The sequence below is a fragment of the Poecile atricapillus genome, chromosome 7 (genome assembly GCF_030490865.1).
Source record: "Poecile atricapillus isolate bPoeAtr1 chromosome 7, bPoeAtr1.hap1, whole genome shotgun sequence".
NCBI lineage: Eukaryota > Metazoa > Chordata > Aves > Passeriformes > Paridae > Poecile > Poecile atricapillus.
This window is the reverse complement of record NC_081255.1, coordinates 16,748,186-16,772,329: the sequence shown is the minus strand read 5'-3', so window position 1 is coordinate 16,772,329 and position 24,144 is coordinate 16,748,186. Positions and strand designations below refer to the sequence as shown.

The following is a 24,144-nucleotide window of genomic DNA, read 5'->3' as shown; positions in this document are numbered from 1 at the left end:
AGTGAACGGCTAAGGATCTCTGGTCATAACCTCAGAGTCATGAAGAGGGGAAGTGAATGCGCCTGTGAAGGACCTACATTCCTCTCCTATTAAGTCAGTGTCACTCATTCCTGAGAGATTTTTACAAGATTGTTAGATTAAATCCCATGGAAAAGAATGAACCCAAACTGCAACAGAGAGGAGTTCTACACTACCCTTAACACAGGCAAAGGTGATGCTTATCTGGGAATAATTCTTATGGCATCTAATCCTTAAGACTGGTAGCATAACAAATGAGACAAGATCATCTACGTACCTTTAAGAAAAAAATATTTATTTATAAAAATACAATGGGATCAGTTTGAGAAGTGTGGCAATAAATACAGTTCAAGGAAGAAAAAAGCATTTCTACATGGATATATTATGGCACAATAAAAGGTAAATGCACCATCAATCATGGAACTTCTGTTGGCTCAAGACTTTGTACAAGCTCCCTTTTTAGTAAGACAACTATTTCTAAGTTTGGTCAGTGTTGATAATGGAATGAATACACAATCACAAATGCACAATTATGTCTAATGCAAGACTTACCATTAGCAAACAATACCTTAAAAAATAGCAATGATATTAAATCACTAATGAGATACCTTAAATTTAATTGCCAAAGACCACATGTAACTTTAAGCATGAGATTCTTTTATCTCCTCTGGAGAAAAGCTGTAAATATGTAAAATGAAGGCTTAACTCGGTATGTAAAACCTACTTAAGTAGAGATCGTGAGAATGCATAGCTCCTTACGAAACAACCTGGCTGTATGAGAGCACTCCCCCTTTCACAGTATTCCTTTTACTTCATATGCAGTTATTGTTTATGCTGTAGACTACAACTGTTACAGCACTAAAGGCAACTAGACAGGGAAAGGGCAGAGAAAGGAGAAAGGAATGTATGTAAGGCAGTATTTCTTTAGGTACATTAAGTGTAGTGTGTAGGAAAGACAGGTAACAATTCCACAAGGCTAGTTTCGTTCTTACTGAATAAAATAATGGACTAATACTGAACTTTCGATGCAAAGCTAGTAATCAATGCCCTGGTCACTGTACTGACCATGGTAATCTCTTTGATAGTCATCTTGGTACTCTCCGTGATAGTCATCCGGGTATTCTGCCTGATAATCGCTATCGCTGATTTCTGACCCGTTAGTTCCTGTTCCTTGGCTGCCGTTATGAATGACAGGTTCTGTGGGTGCAGCGCAGTACTTGGGGTCATACACTTGCCGTCCAAGCCCATACACACTCATTCCCTTCTGTGAAGCTACTTTGTTGGTACCCATTTGTAACGAAATAGTTGAGTTATCCACAGGTTGTAATATGTGCTTCTGATCGTAGATGTCTCTCCTGGTACCTGGTGCCAGCATACCAGCCTAATAAAACAGGATTGTGGAGGTTCAGTAAGAAGGTCAAGAGTTGTGATTACTAGATTTATGATATCATACTAGAATGCCTCACTGAAAGTGCTCATAAGTAGGAATTCAAGTATAACGAAACACAGCACAGTAACAAGCATCCACCTGTAGGTAAGTCACAGAAGGAAGTCCTTGCAGAAAGGTACAGTTCATGTTCCTCTTTGGAAAGAGTATGCTAAGTGTTCTGACTAAGGTAGTGCCAGTAAGCAATTGCTTTTTTGCCTCTGTCTAGTTAATACTTAAAATGAAGTTACTGTTTTCTCCTGCTATAACACTGCCAGCAGGAAATTCTAGAAGCACCGGGACATTTTTATGCCTTAAGACACCCAGTACAGAGCACAGTGGTTACACTAAGAGATTCAAGTTCCTCAATTACTGCTTAAGAGCTCAGCTGAACCATACCCACTCACTGCTGCCTGTTAGACTCTGCTCCTGGGCACCACTCCAGCCTCTCCTGTCCCACTAGGCTGAGAGCTGTGTCCATCCTGCACATAACACACAGTCCTGCTTACCTGACTGGCTCCTTTATTAGTGCCCATCTGTAGGCTAATTGTCGTCTGGTCAAATGGCTTGTCAGTTTGCATTTTTGGATCATAGAGGTGTCTTCTAGTTCCATAAGCAGTCATGCCTGCCTGACTGGCACACTTGTTGGTGCCCATCTTTATTGGGGGAAGAGGTAGACAGAAAAAATTATTTTTATTTGTACATTACGTGTATTCTAAAGAAAAAAATGTGGTTGGTAACTGCGATGGCTGACAAAAAAAAAAGTAATTCCAGCGCTTGCTTTCCTCATATTATAGATTGACTACTGTAATAAATTACCCCTTCTTCTTAATGAGTTTCAGAAGTAAAAATAAAGGCAACTGTCATCCTAAGGCATTTCAGTGACTGTCATTTGCACAACCTCATTGCAATTGGAATGGATGTATGTCTCAAAATGTCAAAAGTAAATTTACCTTGGACAGTAATGATTAATTTATACTGCCACAATTTCTCTACCACAGGAATTTTAAGATTTTACTTTGACTTTTATGATTACTATGGAAAGAGGAGAGGAAAAAAAGTTTCTACCATACAAAGAACTTTAGCTATCCAAAGACTTCTACTTTAAAATCACTTTAAAAGACAGAGATGATGTTGCTAATATTAGCTGCTCCTTTTCTCCTTATCACTCTTACAGCAGATTTAAAAAAAACAAACCGACCTTCCAGGCAGTGACTTGAGCTTATAAAGCCAATCAACTGCTTACAAGAATTAAAAGCTCATTCCTCCTTCCAGGATAAGAATATATTGTTATTCTGCACCTGGTTTTGCATAAACATGTATCAGTTAATCAAAGCAAGAAAGTTGTTCTCAACAGTAACAAATTAACTTGAAAACTTGAATTTCATACTTACCTGCAGGCCAATTACACTTTGACCAGCTTTTAGTTTTCCTGCATCAAAACTCCGTGCTTGTTTCTCTGCATATTTGACACCAATATCAATTGTAGTATGAAAACCTTTAGTTTTTGCCTATTTAGGGAGAGGGAAAATAGAATATTCAGTGTTTGAAGTGTATTTTCAGTCTCCACACCCTAAGCGTGGGCTCTCAAACGAAGCAGGTCTATCTCCATGTGTCAGGGCTGAGAAGGTACCAGTTCCCCTCACCATTTGAAGGAGGCATTCCAAAGACACCCGAGTCACAAGGATATTCTGCAGGGATTAGAGTTCTCCTGTGAGCCTCCCCTGTTCTGTGTATGCACATGGAAGCAGTCAGGAGCCCTCACTCTGAGCTCTAAGTCTTCCCTGGGGCACGAGGGAGCACACAGCCCTCTGAAGTATCTCAGAGCCTCTGTACTCTCTGTCCTCTCCTGACAGGCTGGATGCTGTTTTCTGTATTTACATGAATTGTAAGGGTGCATCTGAACTGGCATGTGGATTTGGGCCAACTCCAGGGGTACAAATACTTACCAGACCTGCCAGTGCCACTAAAGTAGTCTGTACTTGAGTCATATTTCCATTTTCAAAAAGATCATTTGCTTCAAAAATATCATGTGGCTTCATGCCGTAGACTTGGATGGCTTTGATAAAATTCCCAATGTTCTCCAGCTAAACAGGAACAAAAAAGCCAGTTTTCTACACAGTGCTTGAAATCAGAAATAAAGTAATTTTAAAGCCTTCTGGTGTTGCTTGGTTTGTTTGCTTGTTTTACTCAAGTCCTTTGCTTTGTGCAAACTGGACAAAAAGAGTTGGCATGGTTAAGAGTGACTGGTGGAAGGTCTGGGATCATTTTTTTGTTAGTTTTAATGCTGACTTCAGAAATCAGACTAAGAAGTTATCCAGCCTGGCATCCCTCCATCAGTGAGTACCATATACTTTATTAGAGTGGGCTTTGATAAGAAAACTTGTCTCAACTGTCTGTCCCTTCCAAGAGAAATTCTAATCTAAAACCTGCTTCAAAATTAGAAAATGTGACATAGTATCCATGCTATTAGACTTCAGGAACGGATCATTCTGAATAAAATAAAACCATAACTATGTGGATGGGAACCTTGTATGAACTGAAGGCATTATCTTGCTCACCTACTGGGACAAATATGCTTTGGGTTTTTGGAAAGCAATACAGAATACAAAGAATAAGGACTGAATCTCTTCTTCCCTTCTGAAGTTTTAGGAGGTATTAAAACTTTAAAAAAACAAAAAATCCTCGTCCATATTTAGAAGCATTCAATGCCAAGAAAACAAGGAGGTTGACATAACAGTATTAAGCTAGACCCAGCAACAGCAAAGGCAGTAACTCTAGGCAGCAACCCTTCCAATGCTTGTTCCAAATGCATGTTGCATCCTCTCTAGACACCTTCTCAGGAGGATACTTCATACAGAGATGACTAGCTACAGGCAAGCTGTCGACCTAATACCTTGCCTGGATGGAAAACTCAGTTGTGATTTAATAAAAAGATCTATTTATTTTTTTTTTAACTGGAAAAAGGCTTTGCTATAGGGCTCTAGGTTGTTTTTTCATCTGATACTTCCCTGAGCAGCTAAAGCACTGCTATTAAATACAGGTACTCAACTGCCATTGATAAACCACCTCAGCTGTAGCTGCATTCTGTTGAACACTGCTCATGTCTGCAGCATCCTCAACTCTTGGATATGTATCATATGTAAACTGGTGCTACTGAGATTTAAGATGTACCATTTTCACAGCAAATTTGTTAATACAGAACAAAAGTATTGTTTGAGGGTTCAAGGGGTTAGAGGTGTAGTTCTGATGTTGGTTATTTTTTGTTTTACCTGGTGCCAATTTAGTTTTGATTGATTAATTTTCTTCACTGATCCTGGCTGCAGCTTATTTATAAGCCTGGGAAGGTGAAAAAGAGGGAAATGCTTAAACAATAAATCTCATCCTTATACCATCTGTGCAGGCATTACATAATACTTTCACTCATGCTTTATTAGTTGCATTAGTTTCATCAAAATGGTTAATTTCTTGGCTCAAACAGTGGACTAGCTCAGTTCTCAGGTCCCACAAGTCTAGAAGACTGTAAGAATTTTTGTGTGCCACTTGATTACTATAGAAATGAGCTACACCATTAAATTTAGAAACACTTTGAAATCTCAGCTGAAATATAAAGGCGATGTAAGTGTTCATTTTTCCAACAGTTTACAAGAAGTGGTCTCCCACCCTACAGTCAGCTATCTCTGACTGTAACTGTTGATGTCTTCTGAAGGGGAATATTCAGAAAGTCCCTTCTTAGTTCCTTGAAAGAAGAAAACTCCTAAAAATAAGGTTACTTAATAAATGCTTACTCGCATAAGATTATGCCATCTTTCAATCCCAGTTGAAAGTTTGCACCAATACTCAGCCCTGTAACCTCTTCTATCCAGTTACGCAGATCTTCTTCTATCTGGGGGTCATATTTCAGGGCAATCTGTAACACAAGCAGTCATAAAGTTACTTCAGGAGAGAAATCTCCAACTCTTCCCCACCCCAATTCCATTTCAGAGTATGCTGTAGCTGTCATCCCATAATTTTATTGCTGGACTTTTAAACTGTATTTTATACATCAGGGTACAGATGTAAGTACTTTATCTCTTTCACTGTAATTTTCATGGCTTTACTAAATGTCTGTTTGGAAAAAGCACTTTTAAGCATGTAGCAGTTTTTCCTTGAGTAAGAATTCCTGGAGCTCCTGAAAAGTCTTTTGACAGATGCAGAGGAATGATTTTTGAAAAAATATTTGGCCCAAGTTATACTTTGGCAGGAAGTAAGGAAGGGAAATTGTATATTTTGAACACAAGAATTCTGAATTGCCATGCCATCAGTACTACTGCTCACATGCAGATTTCTACATGAGAAATCTTATATAATAGATTTGAAGTTATTCAGCTGAAAATTATAGTGGGTTTGCTTTTATAGCTAGTTTATGATTAATGGAGATGTCCTAGTAAGTTTTTTCCTTGTTGCTACAACATTAAGAGTTATCTCCCTGGGGATTCTGGGGACTGTGTGTGTGTGTCTTGGTTTACTGCTAACCTTTAGTATCCCTGCTCTTTCTTTTCTCTTTGACCTTCCTGGAAGACTCTTTTGGAATAAAATGTGATCTCATATTTTAATTGCAAAGGAACAAAACCTGCAATAATCTCTGAAGTTTAAGGCTTCAAGCAGAGGCCCCGAGTTGTTAGCAAGATGACTTAAAAATTAATTTTCCAGATGTTCAAACTTCACTGTTCTGTGTGTAAGTTTATGCTTCAGTCACTAGAAATCAATCCATGTGAAAGGAATGCTTAAAAGCAGTGAACTTCAACACCAACTGTCAACAGCATCCGTGTTCTTTCACTCTGCCCTTTGTTCTCCTCCTCCTGAATGCACCGAAAAGCAGCTCCAACTTCCTTCAGGCTAAACCTGTCACCTTTGCAATCCTTTTCAATATTGGCAAGTTGGACAAAATGGATTCTATCGCTGAAACCATCACTACTTTTTCTGAAAACAAAAGGAACTATCTGAGCCGAAGATTGTGTTGGATAAATAACCTCCACTGGTGCAGAGGTTGGCAGCACTTCCACCTTCAATAGTTGTCCTGCATGGGTCAGTGAGCAAGGTGGGGAGTGAGGGAGCTACCATGAGAAACCAAGCACACAATGTTCCTGCAGTGTTTCCAGCACCTGGAAAGTCAGCTCAGCTACACCAGCTGCTTACAAACACCTAACAAGAAACTCACCTACAGCCATTGACATTAGATCAAAATGTATTTGAGACCTTTTACATATAGTTGTAAGACCTCAGCCAAGAAAGGCCAGCTATTAGCAGCTATATTTTTACTGAAGGAGATTATAATTCCAACATATCTGAATTACTTGGATAGAGGCAGTTGCTACGTTTTGGCTAGCATTAGTAATCCCTGTCTCCAAATTGACCAAACTACAAATTACAGTACTCTGTTCCCTATTTTTCTTCTAAGGGGAATGGAAAATTCCTGTATCTCTGGCTTTATTTCAAAATCCTGTCTGAGTAATACTTATTTTCCTTAGATTATTTGTAATAGTAGTGCTATGGTGCCTTAGTTACAGGTCAGGATAATGGACTCATCCATTCCTACATTCAGATCTTGACTAAGGTGTAAAATTCTGTGCAGCGTTCTGTACAAGTTGACAAGGAAAATGCCATGACTTTATTTTTTAATCACACCTTTTGGATATTAGCTAAGATTAGAAGCAGACTAGAAAAGCTAACTGAAGGTCACAGCTTCAAAGGACACGGCTGTGGTCTCATCTCTTGGGTGGCACCTTGCACTTCCCTTAAGTTTGGCACAGCAGCAGCACAACTACATTCATTTCCAGTGATGGTAATAATGGCAAGGGGTGGGTAACATCTTGAAAATGCTGTACAAAGAAGTCAGCTGTCATCTTTCTCCTTCCTAACCTGGTGATTAGCTTACAAATGACTTTTCATGGATATTTTTACTTCCTATGGAAGCAAAGCTTACGTAATCATAGCCTTAATTTTTCTCCCCAGTAACATCTGGCAGAACCCAACCAACTTGTTCAAAAGTACAGAAAAGAAGCAGTCTTGGACAGAACTGAGTCAGATTTTGTGTGAAAATAAATACATGTGCAAGGGAGAAAAATACCAAAACATCTTCCCCAAAAGACTGAATTGTAGCATTGTACTCTTCTTACACATTAGAGAACCTATTAAAATCTTGCAAAAGCGACCTCACCCACAAAACCTCAAGTTACATGTACAGGCAAGACATACAGTGTATAATTTATTTCTGTACCCCACTTCAAACGAAGGAACAGGATTTATAGAAAGGCCAGAACTTTCTATTCCAATGCTCCAGTTAGAAGACAGAAGGTAATTTGGGCTGGTCATTGGTATGCTGACAGCTCACACTGTGATAAAATCATCATTCTAGCATGCATGTGGGTACAAAGCAGGGCTTGAGCTAATCTCCTCCACAATTCTTTAGTTAGGTACATAATGAACATTGTGCTTTCTGAAAGTTTAGGCAGTTTCAGTGTAGCTTAAAGGTAGTGTTAGCCATCCTGCAATTGAAATCATCTGGAATTGAACTGGACTTATGTTTCTACCACTTATTTTTAAATGCTGGTTAAAAAAAAAAAAAAATAAAAAGAAATTAAGTTTGTGATCATAGTTTAAAGATTAATGTTTTCCTTCCCAATATTTTAAAAATGTAAAAATGGAAGCCAGTAAGACAGACAACCCTAAGGACTTCTGCAAGTGTGGCTATTTTAATCTTTATTGGCAAGCATATAAAAGGAAAAAAGGCAGAAATTTTCCTCATTTAATAATAAGTACATTCCATATGTGAGATTACAACTGAACTGAATATTAAATTGCCGACCCCATTGCTTGGGGACCTTAGAAGTAATCGGGTGGAATTTTATCACTTCTGAAAAATATTTACTTTATGTTGGAGTACTTTACCATGTGTTCAAATCTTGAGCTTTTCAAGAGGTTTTAAATTGCCCTGGGGTATCACAAGAGTGGTTATCTACAGATAGGAAGTAAAAAATGCTTATACACATGAGGAGAGTTCTCACTGCCACTAAAAGGATTATTTTTGTTCTGATTTTTGAGCTGGTGGGAAACTAAGCTACAAAAAATAAAAATTTGTGCTAGTTTCTCTGCAAATTATATTCAATCTATCTGAAAAGCTATAGATGTGGAATCTTTAGAATCAGGCTTTAAACATATGGGAAGAAGGGATTAAACAGGGAGTGATAGATTAGATACTATCAGAAATAAGGCATTATGCTTTTTTTGAATTCTTAGCTCTTCTATTCCCAATGGCACAACCAGAAGTTATGTAATGCTCTTACTGAATATTTCATATTTTCCACATGTAGATATCAGAGATGTTCCAGTTTTCCTTTGATTGCTATCTATGAGGTGAAGCCAGAATCTTTGATATAAATGTTAAAAAAGTAAGTGTTTTTCCATTACTATTAATCAAAAATATGCCAACATTTGATCCTTTATGAATACTGAACCTTCTTGGAAGATACTTAAATCTTAGAAGTCTACAGCAAAAGAAAATATTGTACTACTGAAGATGAAAGCAGTAGCTAAGCAGCTTCATTCAAAGTATCATCAGTGCCATGAAAGAAACCTCTACAGTTTCAGAACACTGTAGAAATAATTCAGTTGTAGCAATGGATGTAAGATTTTACATAGAAGATAACAGGAGGTGAACTGTTCTTTCTTCTGACAAATGTTGAAAGATACATAAAATTGTGAATGTTGCTCTTTCTGTTGATGCTTCAGAGGTAGAGGTTTAATAGAAATGTCATTGAAAGGAAACTAACGTTTATACAAGTGGTCAAAGGTTATACCAGGTGATCCAAGGTTGCAGAAGGAAAAGGCTGGGTGTTACCGCCTATGACAAACTGTTACACATGTATTAATGCCAATGTACGCCTCAGGCTGGAATTCTTGGGTTAAACTTGATTCCTCTGGCAAACTTGATTCACCTGATCCTCACATCTAGCTCTGTTCAGGTGGGACTTCCCTGTTTGGGAGACCTCAAGTGTAAAACTCCCTCCATGTAGTACAGGGACAGAAACAATCACCACTGCTTTTATCAAGCTCATGGATTTCTGGAAGCTAGCAGAGTTCTGCTGGCCAACTTTAATGATCTGTCTGTGTGTCCCTTGAAGCTACTCTGTGCCTGTAGCATGTTCAGTTTGAGTGATGATGTTAACCAGTACTTCACACCATAACTGATATCATATGGACTTTGAGCTGTCCTTTTATACTAATCTTTTCCAAATTACACAGTACACACTGTGTGCTAAGGGCTACGTGTGTGCCAAATCTCTGGTTTGAGAGTTCAGCTGGCTGTATCGCTGCTACTCTGGAAAAATACTGTAACAGGATCTCAAGGAAGAGCATAAGCACACTGCACTTCTTTTTACACTGGGACTAGCAAACACAGACCTTACTAAGTTAAAAAGAAGGTATAAAGGATAAAACTTTTTAAGTTAAACATCATGTCGTAACAGCTTGCACTTCTTAGTTCTGATGAAATTTCTGATTAAAGCTGCAGGCTTCCTGCCCTCCCCAGCAGGAGTCAAGGCTTTAATGTGCAGCATGCTAAATTTAAAGTACTAGTAGGCATTTGAAAAAACTGCTCTTTAGTCTTAAGTTCCAACCAGAAAAGGATGTGCTTGTCAAAGTACATCAACAACTCTATTAAAGGAACTGTGTTTGTTGACAAAACTTGGGATTTACATACATATAAAACTTCAGCAAGTAGGCTGTACATTTTGGTTTTCCAACGTAAATAAAGTACAGGGCCATGCACGGCAAGAGAAATAACCAGGACTTCACTCCAGCATAGGATAGGAAGAGGTTACATATATGCTTTTTCACCAAAGTGGACAGAAAAATAGATAGAGGCCTAAGTTTTGGATTTTAATGTTCTTTGTAGGGAGAAATTTTGTATGGTCCATATTGTTCTTTAAAGTGACACAAAATTACTAACTTTTCAATTAAAAAACAAGATTGAGTAGAGGAAGCTTACTGAATTTTTAATAAGTATAGGAGCATATTCACCTTGTATGGAATTTAATCCATGTCTAGCCAGAGGGTTTAATATTAATTTTACTTTTACACATTTAGATCATAAACTACTGAAATCAAATAAAAACAACAAATGAAAAACTACTTGGGTTTTAAGACCCAAGGTTGTACAGTTTCAATTTTAAGCAGCAATTTGTTCCTGTATCAACTTTTCAATCTTCATTAATTCAGAATTAATGAAACTGAATTGCTGTGGTTTCAGTGCTGCCTTTGCAAACACCCTTTGCATTGAAACAAGCACTACCTTCAGCAGTGATTTGTCCTGCTGAGGCCAAAGATACCTCTTTTTTATTTGCTTGGCACTAGTTTGTGATGAAATCTTTTTACTCCCCCTTTAAAGGATTTATGATGGTGTGGGGAAAGATGAAAGCAAAATTCTCTCCTGGTATCAAGGCAGAAGAAGCTCTTGACAGCCCTTACTGCTCGGAAGTGGGAGTCAGGCAGACCACAGCCAATCCCAAGTTGTTATCCAGAATTCCTGTTCATCACCTGCTGTTACAGAACACACTTCTGAATCACCTAAAATTTACACAGAAAAATACCTGGGAGACAAAAAGTGTTAAGAGCTTAGTGGCTATGTGAACAACCAAGAAAAAGGCACAGAAGAGTAAATTCTCATTAGAGAAAAGGGAGAAGGATTTTATTTATTTATTTTTTAATTACACAGGCAAGCTAAAACTTTCTGGTTAAAATTCTACAGTGCAAACAGATTATTGTACATGTCTAACCTTCAGTTTCAGAGGTGTTAGAGTGGCAAGGACATAAACACTGATTATTTGGTCATAGAGTAAACAAATAGCACACTGTAAATTGAGACAGAGGACTCAAGAGTGGAAAAATATAAAGTTTTGTTTTTTACTGGAAGTGGGTAAGAAGAGGAAGTGAGAGGGCCGAGGTGATTGTCAAGGGGAGCTTCTTGCCATTTGAACTACCAACCCAATGAGCTCTCATCATAAGGACAAATTAAAATCCCCTGGTAATTTCATGTATGTTGACCTAGATTGCATGCAAAAGCAAATGTCAGAGGAGGTGTATTTGTGCACAAGAACCGTAAATGTAATGGGAATGTGACAATCCAGATGAAAACCAAAGAGGAAAGTACTTCAAAAACTCAAAGCCACCATTCAGTATGCCCTGGTATTTGAAGATGCATTTTTTTTCTGTCATTATGGACTGTTGTACAGAAAGGCAGAGAACACTGCATTAACATTACCACTGAAAGATCTCACTATATCCCAAAGTGCTACTTAGCACAAAAAATTTACAGCTGTATCCATTTTGCTTAATATTCAACTGTATTTTTTTTGATTTTATGTGTAACTGATATCCTGCCAACATATCACTGTTTTCTCTGTAAATCAAAATTCAGGCTACGATCTTTAAAGAAGAGATGGATGAGTATTAGTCCAAAATTCCTGGCACTCTTCCCATAGGCACCAGTTTAAACTCTGTGAAGTGAGAACAAACCATGCCTCAAAGTTTCCAAGTCATCTTACAAGTACAGGTACCTGCAGCCATGCAGAGCGCTTGTTGCCAGATCAGCTGGCTGGAAGAACTGAGTGTTTTACTCCCTGGCTGTCCAGCAGGACTTTATGACATTTTGCAAGTTATTCAAGAAGCCAGTGCTACCATCTCTTCCCCCAGAGCGCATCAACAACCCGGACACAGGCCTGCCCTTGGACTGAATGCTGCCTCCCTCTCACTCCCAGCAGATACCACAAGCCCTCACTTACCCAAACGTTCTCCGTTTTTATTGTGCTTTTTGCTCTTACCATGTTTTACCATAGCCACAACTTCCTGGCTTGTAACTCCAATTCTCCTTAGCCATCAGCTTCCACTGTCCACTGTAGCATGTAGGTCATGCCACCATACTTTATATTTCTTGGTATCCAGTTCTTTTGCTATGTTTATTTAGTCTGCATACTGCTGAACTATTTGTATTTCTTCACAGAACATGCTTCCAGTAGTATCCACTATCTATTATGCTAAACCACTGATGGTTTTTGTTTCAAAAAACCACTGGGATATGAAATTTGTTCTCAGCTAAGACACAGCTGATCCAAGCCAATGGACAAAAAAAGCCTGTTAGTCCCTGATGGGAATGGAATTCTCCTTGCTTTGAAACCCACCCCCAGTATGACTGATATGACACAGCAAATCTGGACAGGCTCTGACATCATGAGCAGTAAGGTCTCCTGAGACAACACACGGAGTGCTGCATGGAAAATCCTGGTAATCTGACAAACCTCAGTGATGCCTAGTTAATCTTCTTTTGTGCGGGAAAGGGAAAAAAAATATACAGAACATTCTGGTGCATAAAAAGAAAAAAAAAATCCAAAGCATCTGAAAACAATTTAGTTTTTACAGTAGTAACCCAGGAAGCATCTCCTGAGACAACTGTTACTGTAACTGGTGGAACAGTAGTTCTCAAAGCCTAGAAGGAGTCTGCGAAGAGAAACAGTAACATCAATGATCATTCGATCTTTCTCAAAATACTTTTCTCATCTATTGCTACTACAGAAGCCCAGGAAATTATATATTGTTTCAAGTTTATTCACTTTTCTCCCCAATAGAATGGCTTTCAAATATGTAATTTATAAGCAGACTGTATTGTGACTTGGTAGCCTTTCCTCAAGGCCCAACTGTGTTGACAAGTCTTTCAAATTTACCTTCCAAATAGGACTACAGAGTCTGATTATTTCATTCTCTTGCCACACCTTTTTTTTCCTCCTCAAACCCTCTTCACTTACCTAAACCAGAGTAATTATGTTCTACAGCAGGAAGCAGGTAACTGGGAACTCAAACAAACCTCTCAGAAAAGCTGGCTAAAGAAAGCTGAAGTCTGTCACTGCAAGTGTCGCTATAAAAGCTAAATGCACATTCCTCCTGCCCCTCCAGCAAAGGCACACTCCATGCTGCATTTTCTCAGCACTTTTTCCAAAGGTAAACCTCAAGCCTCAAATCGCTGCAATCTGCCTGCCCCCACCCAGTTAGCTCAGGTACCTGATTCCTTGCTGCCAGCTGTGATGCCAGCCCCAGGAAATGAAGAGGTGACAGGGCAGGTCCTGAGGGATCCGGCATTTCCCAGCTCCCGGTGTTTCCCAGCCGCTGCACGGATGGCACCTGGCAGCCTGCCCCACTCCAACTCCATGAACTCACATAACTGAACAGGCTCACCCAGGTGCCTGTGATAGATATCCATAAAGAAAACACAGATTCCTCTCATTCTCACCATCCTTGCACATAATGATTCAATCTGGCTCTTTTTAATTTGGTTTCTTGAGAACATGATTTATTGAGAACTTCCTTAGCTGCTTCTAGCTACTAGGAGCTGCTTAAATTTATCTTTCATAAAGGTAGATCAAAATCTTTCAATTCATGCATAGCATGTTTTTCTGGTTGAGGTAATTTTCCCCATTGCTATTTTTCTTAGAAGCACAAGTAGTGCAGATTTCACACCCTGAGCTTCAGAAGACCTTGTCTATCAACAGCTTCATGCTGTTGTTTTGCTTTACTGCCAGCAAAAATATTGCAAGAATGAACTTGGCACAAAGAATGAAAGACAACAATAACCTGCTGCTCCTGGCCCTCCCCTCCTCCTGGGTATATCTCTGACCAATTTAAAGTGGTGATGCACAGCACTGACTATAATCCAGGAAACATTCAAAAATATTTTGGATTTGGCCACCCAGACAAGTTGTGCTTTAACCACATAAAAAGTGTTATAATTATATATATATTTTTAAGGGTGATAAACACGTTAGAAAATTTTAATTTAATTTTCTAATAATGTACCTCTTAAGAAGAAAGTCTAAGAAAAGTAAGACAAAGCAAAAAAAATTATGATTACATGAACTTCTAGCTCAGCCTTTTATTTAATGAAAATGTAATTTTAGCAATGTACAAATCAAGCCATAAGCCTGCTACACTTGAGTTCATGAGTTAAGAAGAAAGTACAAGTGTTTAAGTAGAAAAAACAAACTCCAAAGTAACAGGTTCTGATTCAATATCCTGCAGAAGTTCTCAAAGCACTATTTTTCAGCAATTCAACACAAGCAGAAAGAACAGCTGGCACTGCTGGGGGTGGGTAGGAGAAGCACATGCACACAGCATCCAAAACTCAGGATGCCACAAGGCAAGTTGTGTCATTATGCTGCACTCCTGAATTGAGAGTAGGTTTGAAATACCCACACAGCAGAATGGGTGGGCGAGGCTGCACTGTAAATGACTGTGAGAGGTCTCAATCCTCAATTATTTAAGGTTCCATTATTGTTCAGCACAACAAAATGCTCAGGTGCACTGACTGAACTCCATCTGTTGTATTTTGTTCCAATTCTGTTCCATCCATTCAAATACCAGTGCTTTATCACTGATATTTAATCTCACAATCTTTGTTTACTTTTTTTATTAAAACTAGCTAGATTCTTTCAAATAGAAGTAGCTTTTCATATCACAGACATTTTCAAGCCATCAGTTACTAATGACAAAGTTTGCCATCAAGACAGACCATAGTAAAAAAGGCATGATTAATACAACCATGTCAGCAAGGTAAGGGAACAGCTTCTTGCAGAATTAAGCAAAGAGCATTTAGCCTTAGCACACCAGATACGTGCCTGAACTACACATGCTTCATTGACTTAACACAGCACTGACTTCCAATTATGATATATAATGGAACTTGTAATTGATCCCCCGCAGTGTTATGAAGAGAACCGAAGCAGTGGCAGCTCGGGCTGGTCACACAGTGGGAATCTCAACAGGAGCTGCAGTGCAGGTCCTGCTCCAACACATCCTTCTGCTTGCTGTGTACTGGCCTGAGCTCTGACTTGTGTTCTGCCCTTGCTCAACAAAGAAGGGAAATATTCTGCTGGGGCCCATGTCAACAGCAAGGCAGGAGCTGCTTTTCACCATGAACATTTAACTACAACCAAATCCCTTCCCAAATGCATGTGTGTTTGATACTTTACCTTCTTCTGTGAAGGCTTCTAATATATGGCCAACTGATTAGGGACAACAGAAAAATATTTTGTAATTAAATTATTCCTATTCAAGCAAAACCAGGGATACTAAGACAATGCTGTCTATAAATAAGAGGCTGTAGCAGTGGAAATATCCTCAGGAAAACAATATAACAGGAGAGCTTTCTTAACAGGAAGTAAGGCTTTTGCAATAGTAACATCTAGTTTTTCCTGGGAAGAGCCATGGTACAAACATGCAAAGCAGGACAAGATTTGTTTAGAATCCATATATAATTCAGCCAGCTAGGATTTTCAATAGATCAGATTCCATCTTCATGCATTTCAGAACAACAAGAAAGTGCAGAAATATTTAGGCAAATACTTGGTGTTCAGGTCCTGTGTGTATGCACAAGCCACACAGTTTCACTGTACCTCCTAAGGATTACTCAGTAACCAAAAGGTTGTCTAAATAAAAGTCTGCCTAAAGAAAAACCCCGTGTTGACCCCAGAATGCAGAGCAGAGTCTTGGAAGGGAAGCAGCAAAGGCAGTGAATGGTTAAAGGCCGGTGATGAGTGAGTATCAGTGAGCAGGGCAAGCTCAGGCTCCCAGAGCCTGCCTGGCCCTGCTGGGACTGGGTGAGGTGTTGGGCACAGTCCAAGCAGGGCACTAGAGCGTGGCTGTGACAGCAGCACTTCCTCCTCGCTGCACTGGCCTTCCCCTCCTGCCAGCTCCTCCAGGGGCACTGATGCCTGCCAGCCTTGGCCAGTGATAATCCAGAATAGCGTCCACTTGGGATGAGAGAGAGTTTTGTACAAGCTACAAGAAGTTTCATTATGTTTCCCTCTAAATAACTACTAAAATCTGCACTGGTTTGATGAGGACGAGGGGTGAAAAAAAGGGGGTAAGGAGGGTGAGTGTGGGTGGGAGGAGGGAAGGGTTTTTGTGGCTTTAAAAAGTGTCCCAAACACAGAACCACCCACCTGAAGAAAGTCAAAACAGTTTTTGAGAAAATCACTGTCATTCAACCCCACTAAATAGAAACAATGACACAAGTTACTATGAGGCATTACTGCAGAACCAAATGTATTTACTCAAAAGAAAGTATTTGCTGCTGAACATAGCTAGACAAGTTAACAGTTGTTTAGAATCAGATACTTACAAAAAGCATTTTTAAGTAAAAGAGTCCCTCTTAAAGAAAAAAAAGAAGAATTTTCACATGATCTCACTTAGAAAAAATCTGTTTCGAATTGTCCTACGTGTCCTGGCCTCGAGCCCATTTTCACTGAAGGCCTTTCCTGTACAGTTCCATAGGGGATGGGAATCTCTACAAAGTTTGCCTTAAAAGGACGTGTCAGATGCCCAGCATGTACCGTGTTGTGCAGCTACAGAAGCTAACAATTCTGAGTACAAAGAAGTTTCTATCCTTTATTCTCCAAGGCAAATTATAAACTATTTGCAGGCAAGAAAAAGCATCCAAATAAATGTTCTGTCAAAAAAAGACAAGGTGAGACAAAAATCAGTGATGTGCTGCTGTGTCCCACAAGAACGTGCACATCCATCCATCTATCTTTTATGGGTATTGACTCAGCAACAGGACTATAATTATTTTTCTCTAAATTTTAAACTAAGTCTAACTCTGAAACCACACAAAGAGCACATTCATTTGTAAATTTTAAACAAGCAAGCATTACTGTAATGCAAATCATAGTTTTTTATTTTCTGAGGCTGCTAATCCCATTTAATTGTCATGACTGTCAAGCTCTATTTGCTTTCTTCAGAAGTGTTCTAGTCATAGGAGGTACACTGTGAGCTTGCATTCAAAGGATGCAAAATACTGATCTCATATCCTTAAAAATTAACCTTAGCAAGTTTTATGATTTTCTACCACCAGTATAAGATTTACTAAAAGTTTATTAATCCACCATAAACAAGGTCACAGTAAATAATGTTACACATGGGCAGAAAATGCTTTCAATTTGGAAGTGCAGACACAGGGTGCTTACTAAGGTTAAAGATCACAAAAGTTTCAGCAAACATCCTCACTGTTCATTCTCCTGTGCCCCGTGGTGGTCAGCACTGGCAGTTCTGTCAGTGCTGTGCCCACACACAGGAGCAGAGCCGCGTGGGGCTCCACCTCTGCCTCCACGTCCATGAGGCAGCAGGAGCTAATCCTGGCTATGCCATGCCAGTCATCACCTTCCTCCTAGAAAAAACAGTGTAAGATGAGAGGCAAAACTGGAAATGACATCCCTCACTCAGGGTTTAAACACAGGCAGCGACACCCGGCCCGCGCTGCTCCGCGCCTCAGGTCTGAGCACTGCCAAGGACAATCGCCAGCTTGGCAATGAAGAGCCAAGATTTACTGGGGACCACAACCTGTGGGCAAAGGAAGCCAACTCCTGTGTCCTGGTTTCCTGCCAGATGTCCTGGGGCAGCCACTTTCACACATCTGCCCAGGGCTCCTGAGCTGTGACCCTGGGACAGGACGTGTCTGCCAGGTGGGGCTGTGCGAGGGCTCCCGAGGACGAGTCCCGCTGTTTGTGGGCTCAGGTGAGGTTCCAGAACAGGCACGGGTGCCAACATCCAAACTGCTGCCAAGGGAAGTGTTTTCAAGGCAAGCCACGTGCTTCTGCTCAGGGTAAGAGATGGAGCCTTGCTATGAACTGCCAACCAATGCTACGTGGGTTCCATCACCATCACTCTGCACTAATCTGCAGGATTACTGATTACTGCTCTAGTGTTAATGCTTCCCTTGAGGTAGCCACAGAACTGGAAACCTCGACTTGACCATGCCTAGGAGAACAGACCTGTCCTGAGATCGTGAAAATGGCAAATGGATTAGGCACATCAAGGCACACTGAGATAGACACTAAAGGGGGAAGATGAGTGGAAACACTGTAGTTATGATCCTCCACTGCTGGATTATCCTCCTTGTTTAACAACAACAAAAAAATCAAATTCATCCACATTAATACTGATTCTCAGTCAGTACGAGAACTCCTCACACACAGGACCTAACACTAGGAGAATACAAATTAATTGGTTACTACAGCTTAATAAAGCCAGTGATTCACTGGGTTTCTTTTAAAAAAATCCTTTGCAAAATTTCCAGCAAAAGGCTAATCTCATGTTTCAGGAATTGAGGTGGCAAACACATTCTCAAAAGTGCAGGAGGTGACTGCCCAGAAAAGGAACACAGCATGATCTGGAAGTGGAGGGCAGTGTTGTAACTGATAATTAATACTGTTAATTAACTGAGTTTTAATACTGACAGTCAAAATGAAACTAAGCATCAGAACCAAGTAACCAGCAGAGAAATTGTAAACAAATGGGAGAATTCCAATAAATTGGTTGCTGATACATTAAAAGCATTAAAAAAATGCTTAAGACTAACTGACAAAATAGATGGTCACATTTTTTATACCACTAATGTGTTTTTAGTGATGCATGTAGTTATTGTGCCAAACATTGATTGATTGTAAGTTTAGCTATGGAATTATTCCACAGTCATATTCATGTTTCATGGACAGTTTTGCTATGGACTCCATTATCAAAACTGTATCATTAAGTACAAAGTTATGAAGCTCACTTAAACTGCAGATCTGTTACCAATGCCTGGATCCAGCTGGAAGAAATTCACAGTTCTTCAAAAAAACACAAAATTTGGACACAAAGAGAAAAGATTTAGTGCTTTCCACAGTGAAATTGATATTTAACTAGGAAATGTTAACTTCAAGAGTCATGATCAACTATCAGAAACCATGAATTAACCAGAGCAAACTGAAATTTAATGCTTGCTCCTATAAATTCTTCTGCCATTTCCTCTGAAATTCCTTTCAGTATATAGCACCAAAATATTAGATTTTTATTTATTCCCCATGCAACAAAATGAAGATTTGTGTCATGCAAATGGTCATGCAGGCTGATTTTATTTTAAACTAAACATCTGAATTCAATTCATAACTTGTAAATGAAAGATATTACTTCTTTAAAATTTATGTAGATGTCTACATACAAGAGAATAGAATGCAGAGATCTTACAGTGTCACCTATGATGACAGAAGATATTCTCCTCTGCTCTCAAAGCCTAAGTTTTCACTGCCTTTATCCAGTACAGTCTCAATATTTATTACATCATTTCAGACAACATTAATAGAAATGCACTTTAATCAGCAGCAAACATTCTTACCTAGGGTTCACAACATTTGGTGAGCAAACCTAAAGGAAAATAGTCAAGAGGAAGCACAGAATGGTAAATATATGGTAGGAAGAGTTACGTTTTAAGAACGAAAAAGGGTATTATTTCTGTTTTGAAAAAAGGGGTGAGAAAGAGGAAGGAGAGGGCCTAACAGTTCAACCACAAACAGACAAAACTTATCTCATTATTAAATCACTAATTAAAAAATCTGAAAGTTAATAATTTATATCTGGTTCCTAGATAAAAAATATTTATTTAAAAAAAAAAAAGTAATTTCTGGACTAAGCAATTAAATCTGTTTATTTGGTCTGTAGCAGGTAGAATAGATGACAAGAATTTTCTCCTCAGCACTTTCAAGAGGAACACAATAATCATACCTAGGACTGGTTTGCATTATTCACCACAGACTTCAATTCTTTTTCATTAACCTGTATTCACCCTCAAGAAGGAAAGCAGGAAACACTACTGCCCTCCTGCATGCCTGCAAAATAAGGAGATACTTTGTTTACAGGCTTCATTTGTCTAACAGCCTTCACTTTAAAAAGTTTGTTTCTGTTCCTCTTCCATTTCGCTAGGGCTTGACCTTTCAGGGTGGCAGCGGCAGGGCCGGGATAACTCACCTCAGTTACTCTGCTGTCTTTAAAAAGTTTGGGAAATGGAACTGCCCACTGACAGCTTCCTGACACAGGGGTGGCTCAGAGGGAAAGTCAGGGATGCGCAGCAGCCAAATGCTATGCAAAATTTAATTTAACTCCCCACACAAACCATCCTCCTGCCCACCCTCACTTTCTTATGAAGATGAAACTGGCACTGTATCAAACATAAGAGGAGGGAGAAGATAAATGCCTGCCCAATACAAATAACATTTCTATGGGAAGGGTGGAGCCACTAGGAAGCAGCTGAATGGACTGGAACCTCTCCTGCTGCTGCCCAATGTTCCTGTTTGCTCCACACCTTCTGCAGCGAGACAATGGGGCATAAATCAGACAAATGTAAAATCGAGTTTGCAGCTTTATCTAATTGCATCACCATCTCATGCTATGTCAACCTCACGTACTGCAGAAACTCCCCCATTGCTCAAGAAGAAAATTATTTCTTGCCTGCAGAAGAAACCATCCATTTCAATCAGTTTAAAGGGCTCCCCGCTGAATATTTGTTTTGGATCAATTATCTTCTGTGATCTCAAGTAAACAGGGAAACAGCTTCAAACGGATTACACTAGTTTGACTACCTACACATTTCTCATGCAGACAAGTTTCCTTACAGCTGGGAACTAGTACACAAACTCCATGCCTTCTCTGTAGGAATGAGGAAAAGAGATCCCTAACAGAGAGCAGATTAGTGTGAACTAAGGTAAGGAGCAAAACAAGAGAAGGGTGGAGCCTCAAAAGGAGAGGAAAATAAAAAAAAGAAGCAGCCCTAATCAGAAAATTAGACATAGATTTTAAGCTTAAAGACTGACTCCTGAACCTCAACTAAATTAAATTCTTAAAAAGCATCAGGACACTTTATCTTCATCTATTCAAATACCATAGCAAACAAAAGGTCTCTCTGAACACTAATACAATGTCAAATGAGAAAATAAAGAAAAAAAACAAAACCAAGGGATTTTTCTATCCAGCACAGCTGGACCCTCAGGCAGCATAACTATGAAGCTGTTTACTGCAGAAAAACCCTGCTTGGGGATCAGCACTGAAAATTTCAAACAAGGGTATTTAACAGTCACTATCATTCAAGCAGGGAGGTTCTACAGCTACTTACAAACATTACCCCAATAGCACACGAAAAAACCCTAACGCAATAGTTTGCACAAAGGCCAGTATTTTAGAAAGTGTGATCATAATTGGCAGCAAAAACTGATCCTCAAAAAGTTGGAAACTAATTCTTCAAATTTTCATGGGATAGAAAAATCTGGGAAAAGGAATTTTTGATGTTTACAGAGACATTATCTGCTAATCCTCTAAAATTATACAGAGCAGACACACATCTAACCCACAAACCCATGCAAAATAGATTGGAGGTACACAATATACCTGTATATAACAATCCCTTTGAAATTTGATCTCTTATAGTGAGAATAATATTCTAAAAGCTGAAAGCTACATCTCTTCTGGAGTTTTGGTTGTTCATTGGAGGTTTTTTCCGTTTGCTTGTGTTCTTAGAAAGGAGATGAGTTCATTCGTCTTCAGTGCACTTGAATTGTTTTCCATGGCACTGCTGCACTGACATTTTCAAAGAATGCAGCAGAAACCTGCAAACAAGTAAACTGGAGCTGCCCCAAAACATCCACCCCTCTGCAATATTTGCATCGGGGGCAGAGAATGTGAGCAAAACAAAACCCAGCAAGATGAAGTAGAAGGCCCTTTGCATAAAGGTGTGAAAGACATCAGTTTCAAACCCTCTGCTAATGCACAGGCTTGGAACAGTTCCTCAGGAGGCCCTAAGGAAGCTGATGGCAATAAGAAACTGAAAGAAAGAAAGAACAAAGAACTCCTTTCCATCTTGTCCCCATTAAGGGATCACTGTTAAACCGACATCATTTTGTCAATAATCTTTAAAGTAGAAGGGCATCTACTTTCTTCCTAATTCACATTCAGTAATACACAACAAGTTTTAGTCTTGGGCTGTTTTTTGGGTTTTTTTCAGTGTGTAATGGTGTAGATAAATCACTAAGTTTAGATGCTGGAAGCAAACACTCTGGAAGACATTTGGCTACGTGATGTCATCAAACTTTGCAGCACAACCCACAACCATCCTGAGAAAGCAAATAAAAAAAATAAAAAAAAAACCCAAGGCAAAATGTTGTTTTGTAAAGCATAAATTACAATGTTTAAAGTAACTACTTTTCTCCCCGCTTTCCTTTCTACTCAGCTACAAGTAAAACAGGATCTGGGGATCTGCTGAAGCCTGAAACCAGACATGCGTGTGAAACAACCGGTTATTAAACACCACGTCTAGATTTTAAGCCCGTGAGTAAAGACACTGAGAACCAACTTAGCCCCGCTTGTTTAGCGGTGTAATTTTCATTGCAAAGGTTTTCACTCTTATTAAGTAATTGTTCGCTGCAAGGTAGCGGCCGGTCTAACAGGGCAACGTGAGACACCTTTTGTTCCTAAGAGTATGAGAAAAACCTCAGCGAAGCCGCGCACAACGGGCTCCGGCCGCGGGGCCCGGCTGCTGTCAGCGCCGCTTTCAAGCGGGCTCTCCGGTGCCGGGCTGCCGGTGCCGCCCCTCGGCTGGGGCTCCCCGCGGGGCGCGTCCCCTCCGCCCCCGCCGCCTTTGTGCGCCCCGCGGGCGGGCCCGGGCGGACAATGCGCGTCTGTGCGGGCCCGGCGCCGATTGGCCGCGCGCCGCCCGTGCCCATGATGTCATGCGGCTGGAATGCGCCGCGCGGGGGCCCGCGCACCGGGATCCGCACCGGGATCCGCACCGCCCCGCGCACCGGGATCCGCACCGGGATCCGCACCGCCTGCACCGCGCTCCGCACCGCGCTCCGCCCCGCCCGCGCCATGCCCGGCTCTGTCCCGCCGGGACACGCCTGCTCCGCTCCGCTCCGCTCGGCCGGCTGCGGGACGGCTGCGGGCCCCAGCGCCGCGCCCCGCCCGGCTCCGGCGGGCGGAGAAGGCACGAGCGGGATGTCCCGTGCCAGGGGTGCCGGCACGGGCAGGTGCAGCCCGGGCGACGACGCGGATCGCGGCTTCTTACGCGGGTCCGCTCGGCGCTGACAGCTCTCCGGTGCCCGCAAGTTTCCTGAGCGGCGCCGCGAAGGGCGGCGCTGTCCCGGGCCGGCGGCGGGCGCATCCTTGCGCGCCTCCACCGCGCGGGGCAGGCGGGATCCCGCCGGCAGCCGGAGGCAGCGGAGCCCCGCGTCGTCCCGTCCCGTCCCCCCGGTGCAGACAAAGGCCGGCGAATCCCGCGCCGCCCGTACCTTGTTCTTGACCTCGGCGGAGAGCCCGTAGGAGGGCCCCTTGTTGAAGTGGGTCATGTCGGCGGTCTCCCGCGGTCCGGGGGCGCTGATCGCAGGCGCTGGCGGCTCCGGGCTGAGACGAGAGTCCGCCCGCGGCCGCGGAAAGTTCTAGTCCCTCCCCCCCGGCCCGGCCCCGCGGCCGCCGGAGCCGCCGCGCGCCAATCGGGGCGCGGGGCCGGGACAGCCCCCCCGGCGGGCCGGGGAGGGGGCGCGGGGCCGCGGGGAGGGGCGCCCGCCCCGCCCGGACCGCCCCGCCCGCCGCCGCCGCTGCCGCCGGGCGCCGCCCGGGGGTCCGGCCGGGGCGGGGAGCGGAGCGAAGCGGGGGGACGTCAGCGGGAAGGAATCCGCGGGCACCGAGGGCCGCCGCCGCGGAATGCGCCCCCGCCGCGGATTGCTGCGGCCCGCGGCGGCCCCGGGGAGGGGAGTGGGATCTCGGCGAGGGACCGGCGGCCGCGGTCCGGCGCTGCCCGGCTGCTCACGGGGCCCCCC

At 41.6% G+C, this 24,144-nt stretch overlaps 1 protein-coding gene across 2 annotated transcripts; it reads right to left on the bottom strand.

Moving 5' to 3' along the window:
* Window positions 1–292: 292 nt before the first annotated feature.
* On the bottom strand, window positions 293–23,807 carry CNN3 (calponin 3). Of its 2 annotated transcripts, none has more exons than XM_058842512.1 (7): window positions 23,617–23,807; window positions 5,233–5,354; window positions 4,717–4,783; window positions 3,394–3,531; window positions 2,839–2,955; window positions 1,954–2,100; window positions 293–1,399 (listed from the first exon to the last, which is right to left on the bottom strand). In XM_058842512.1, exons 1-7 carry the CDS (start codon window positions 23,671–23,673, stop codon window positions 1,052–1,054), a joined length of 996 nt encoding a protein of 331 aa, XP_058698495.1. In that variant the 5' UTR covers window positions 23,674–23,807; the 3' UTR covers window positions 293–1,051. The 2 variants fall into 2 exon arrangements, with proteins under 2 accessions (XP_058698495.1, XP_058698494.1); XM_058842511.1 differs by lacking the exon at window positions 23,617–23,807 and adding an exon at window positions 23,394–23,532.
* Window positions 23,808–24,144: the final 337 nt, after the last annotated feature.

What these genes read in the sequence shown, in the direction of transcription:
- CNN3 (XM_058842511.1), bottom strand. Translation starts at nt 23,489, where the DNA reads ATGCGCCCGCCGCCGGCCCGGGACAGCGCCGCCCTTCGCGGCGCCGCT. An exon ending in TAGTGGCACTGGCAGGTCTG is followed by an intron (nt 2,956 to 3,393) that starts GTAAGTATTTGT and finishes CTCCCTAAATAG; the next exon opens with GCAAAAACTAAAGGTTTTCA. An exon ending in CTAATAAAGGAGCCAGTCAG is followed by an intron (nt 1,400 to 1,953) that starts GTAAGCAGGACT and finishes CTGTTTTATTAG; the next exon opens with GCTGGTATGCTGGCACCAGG.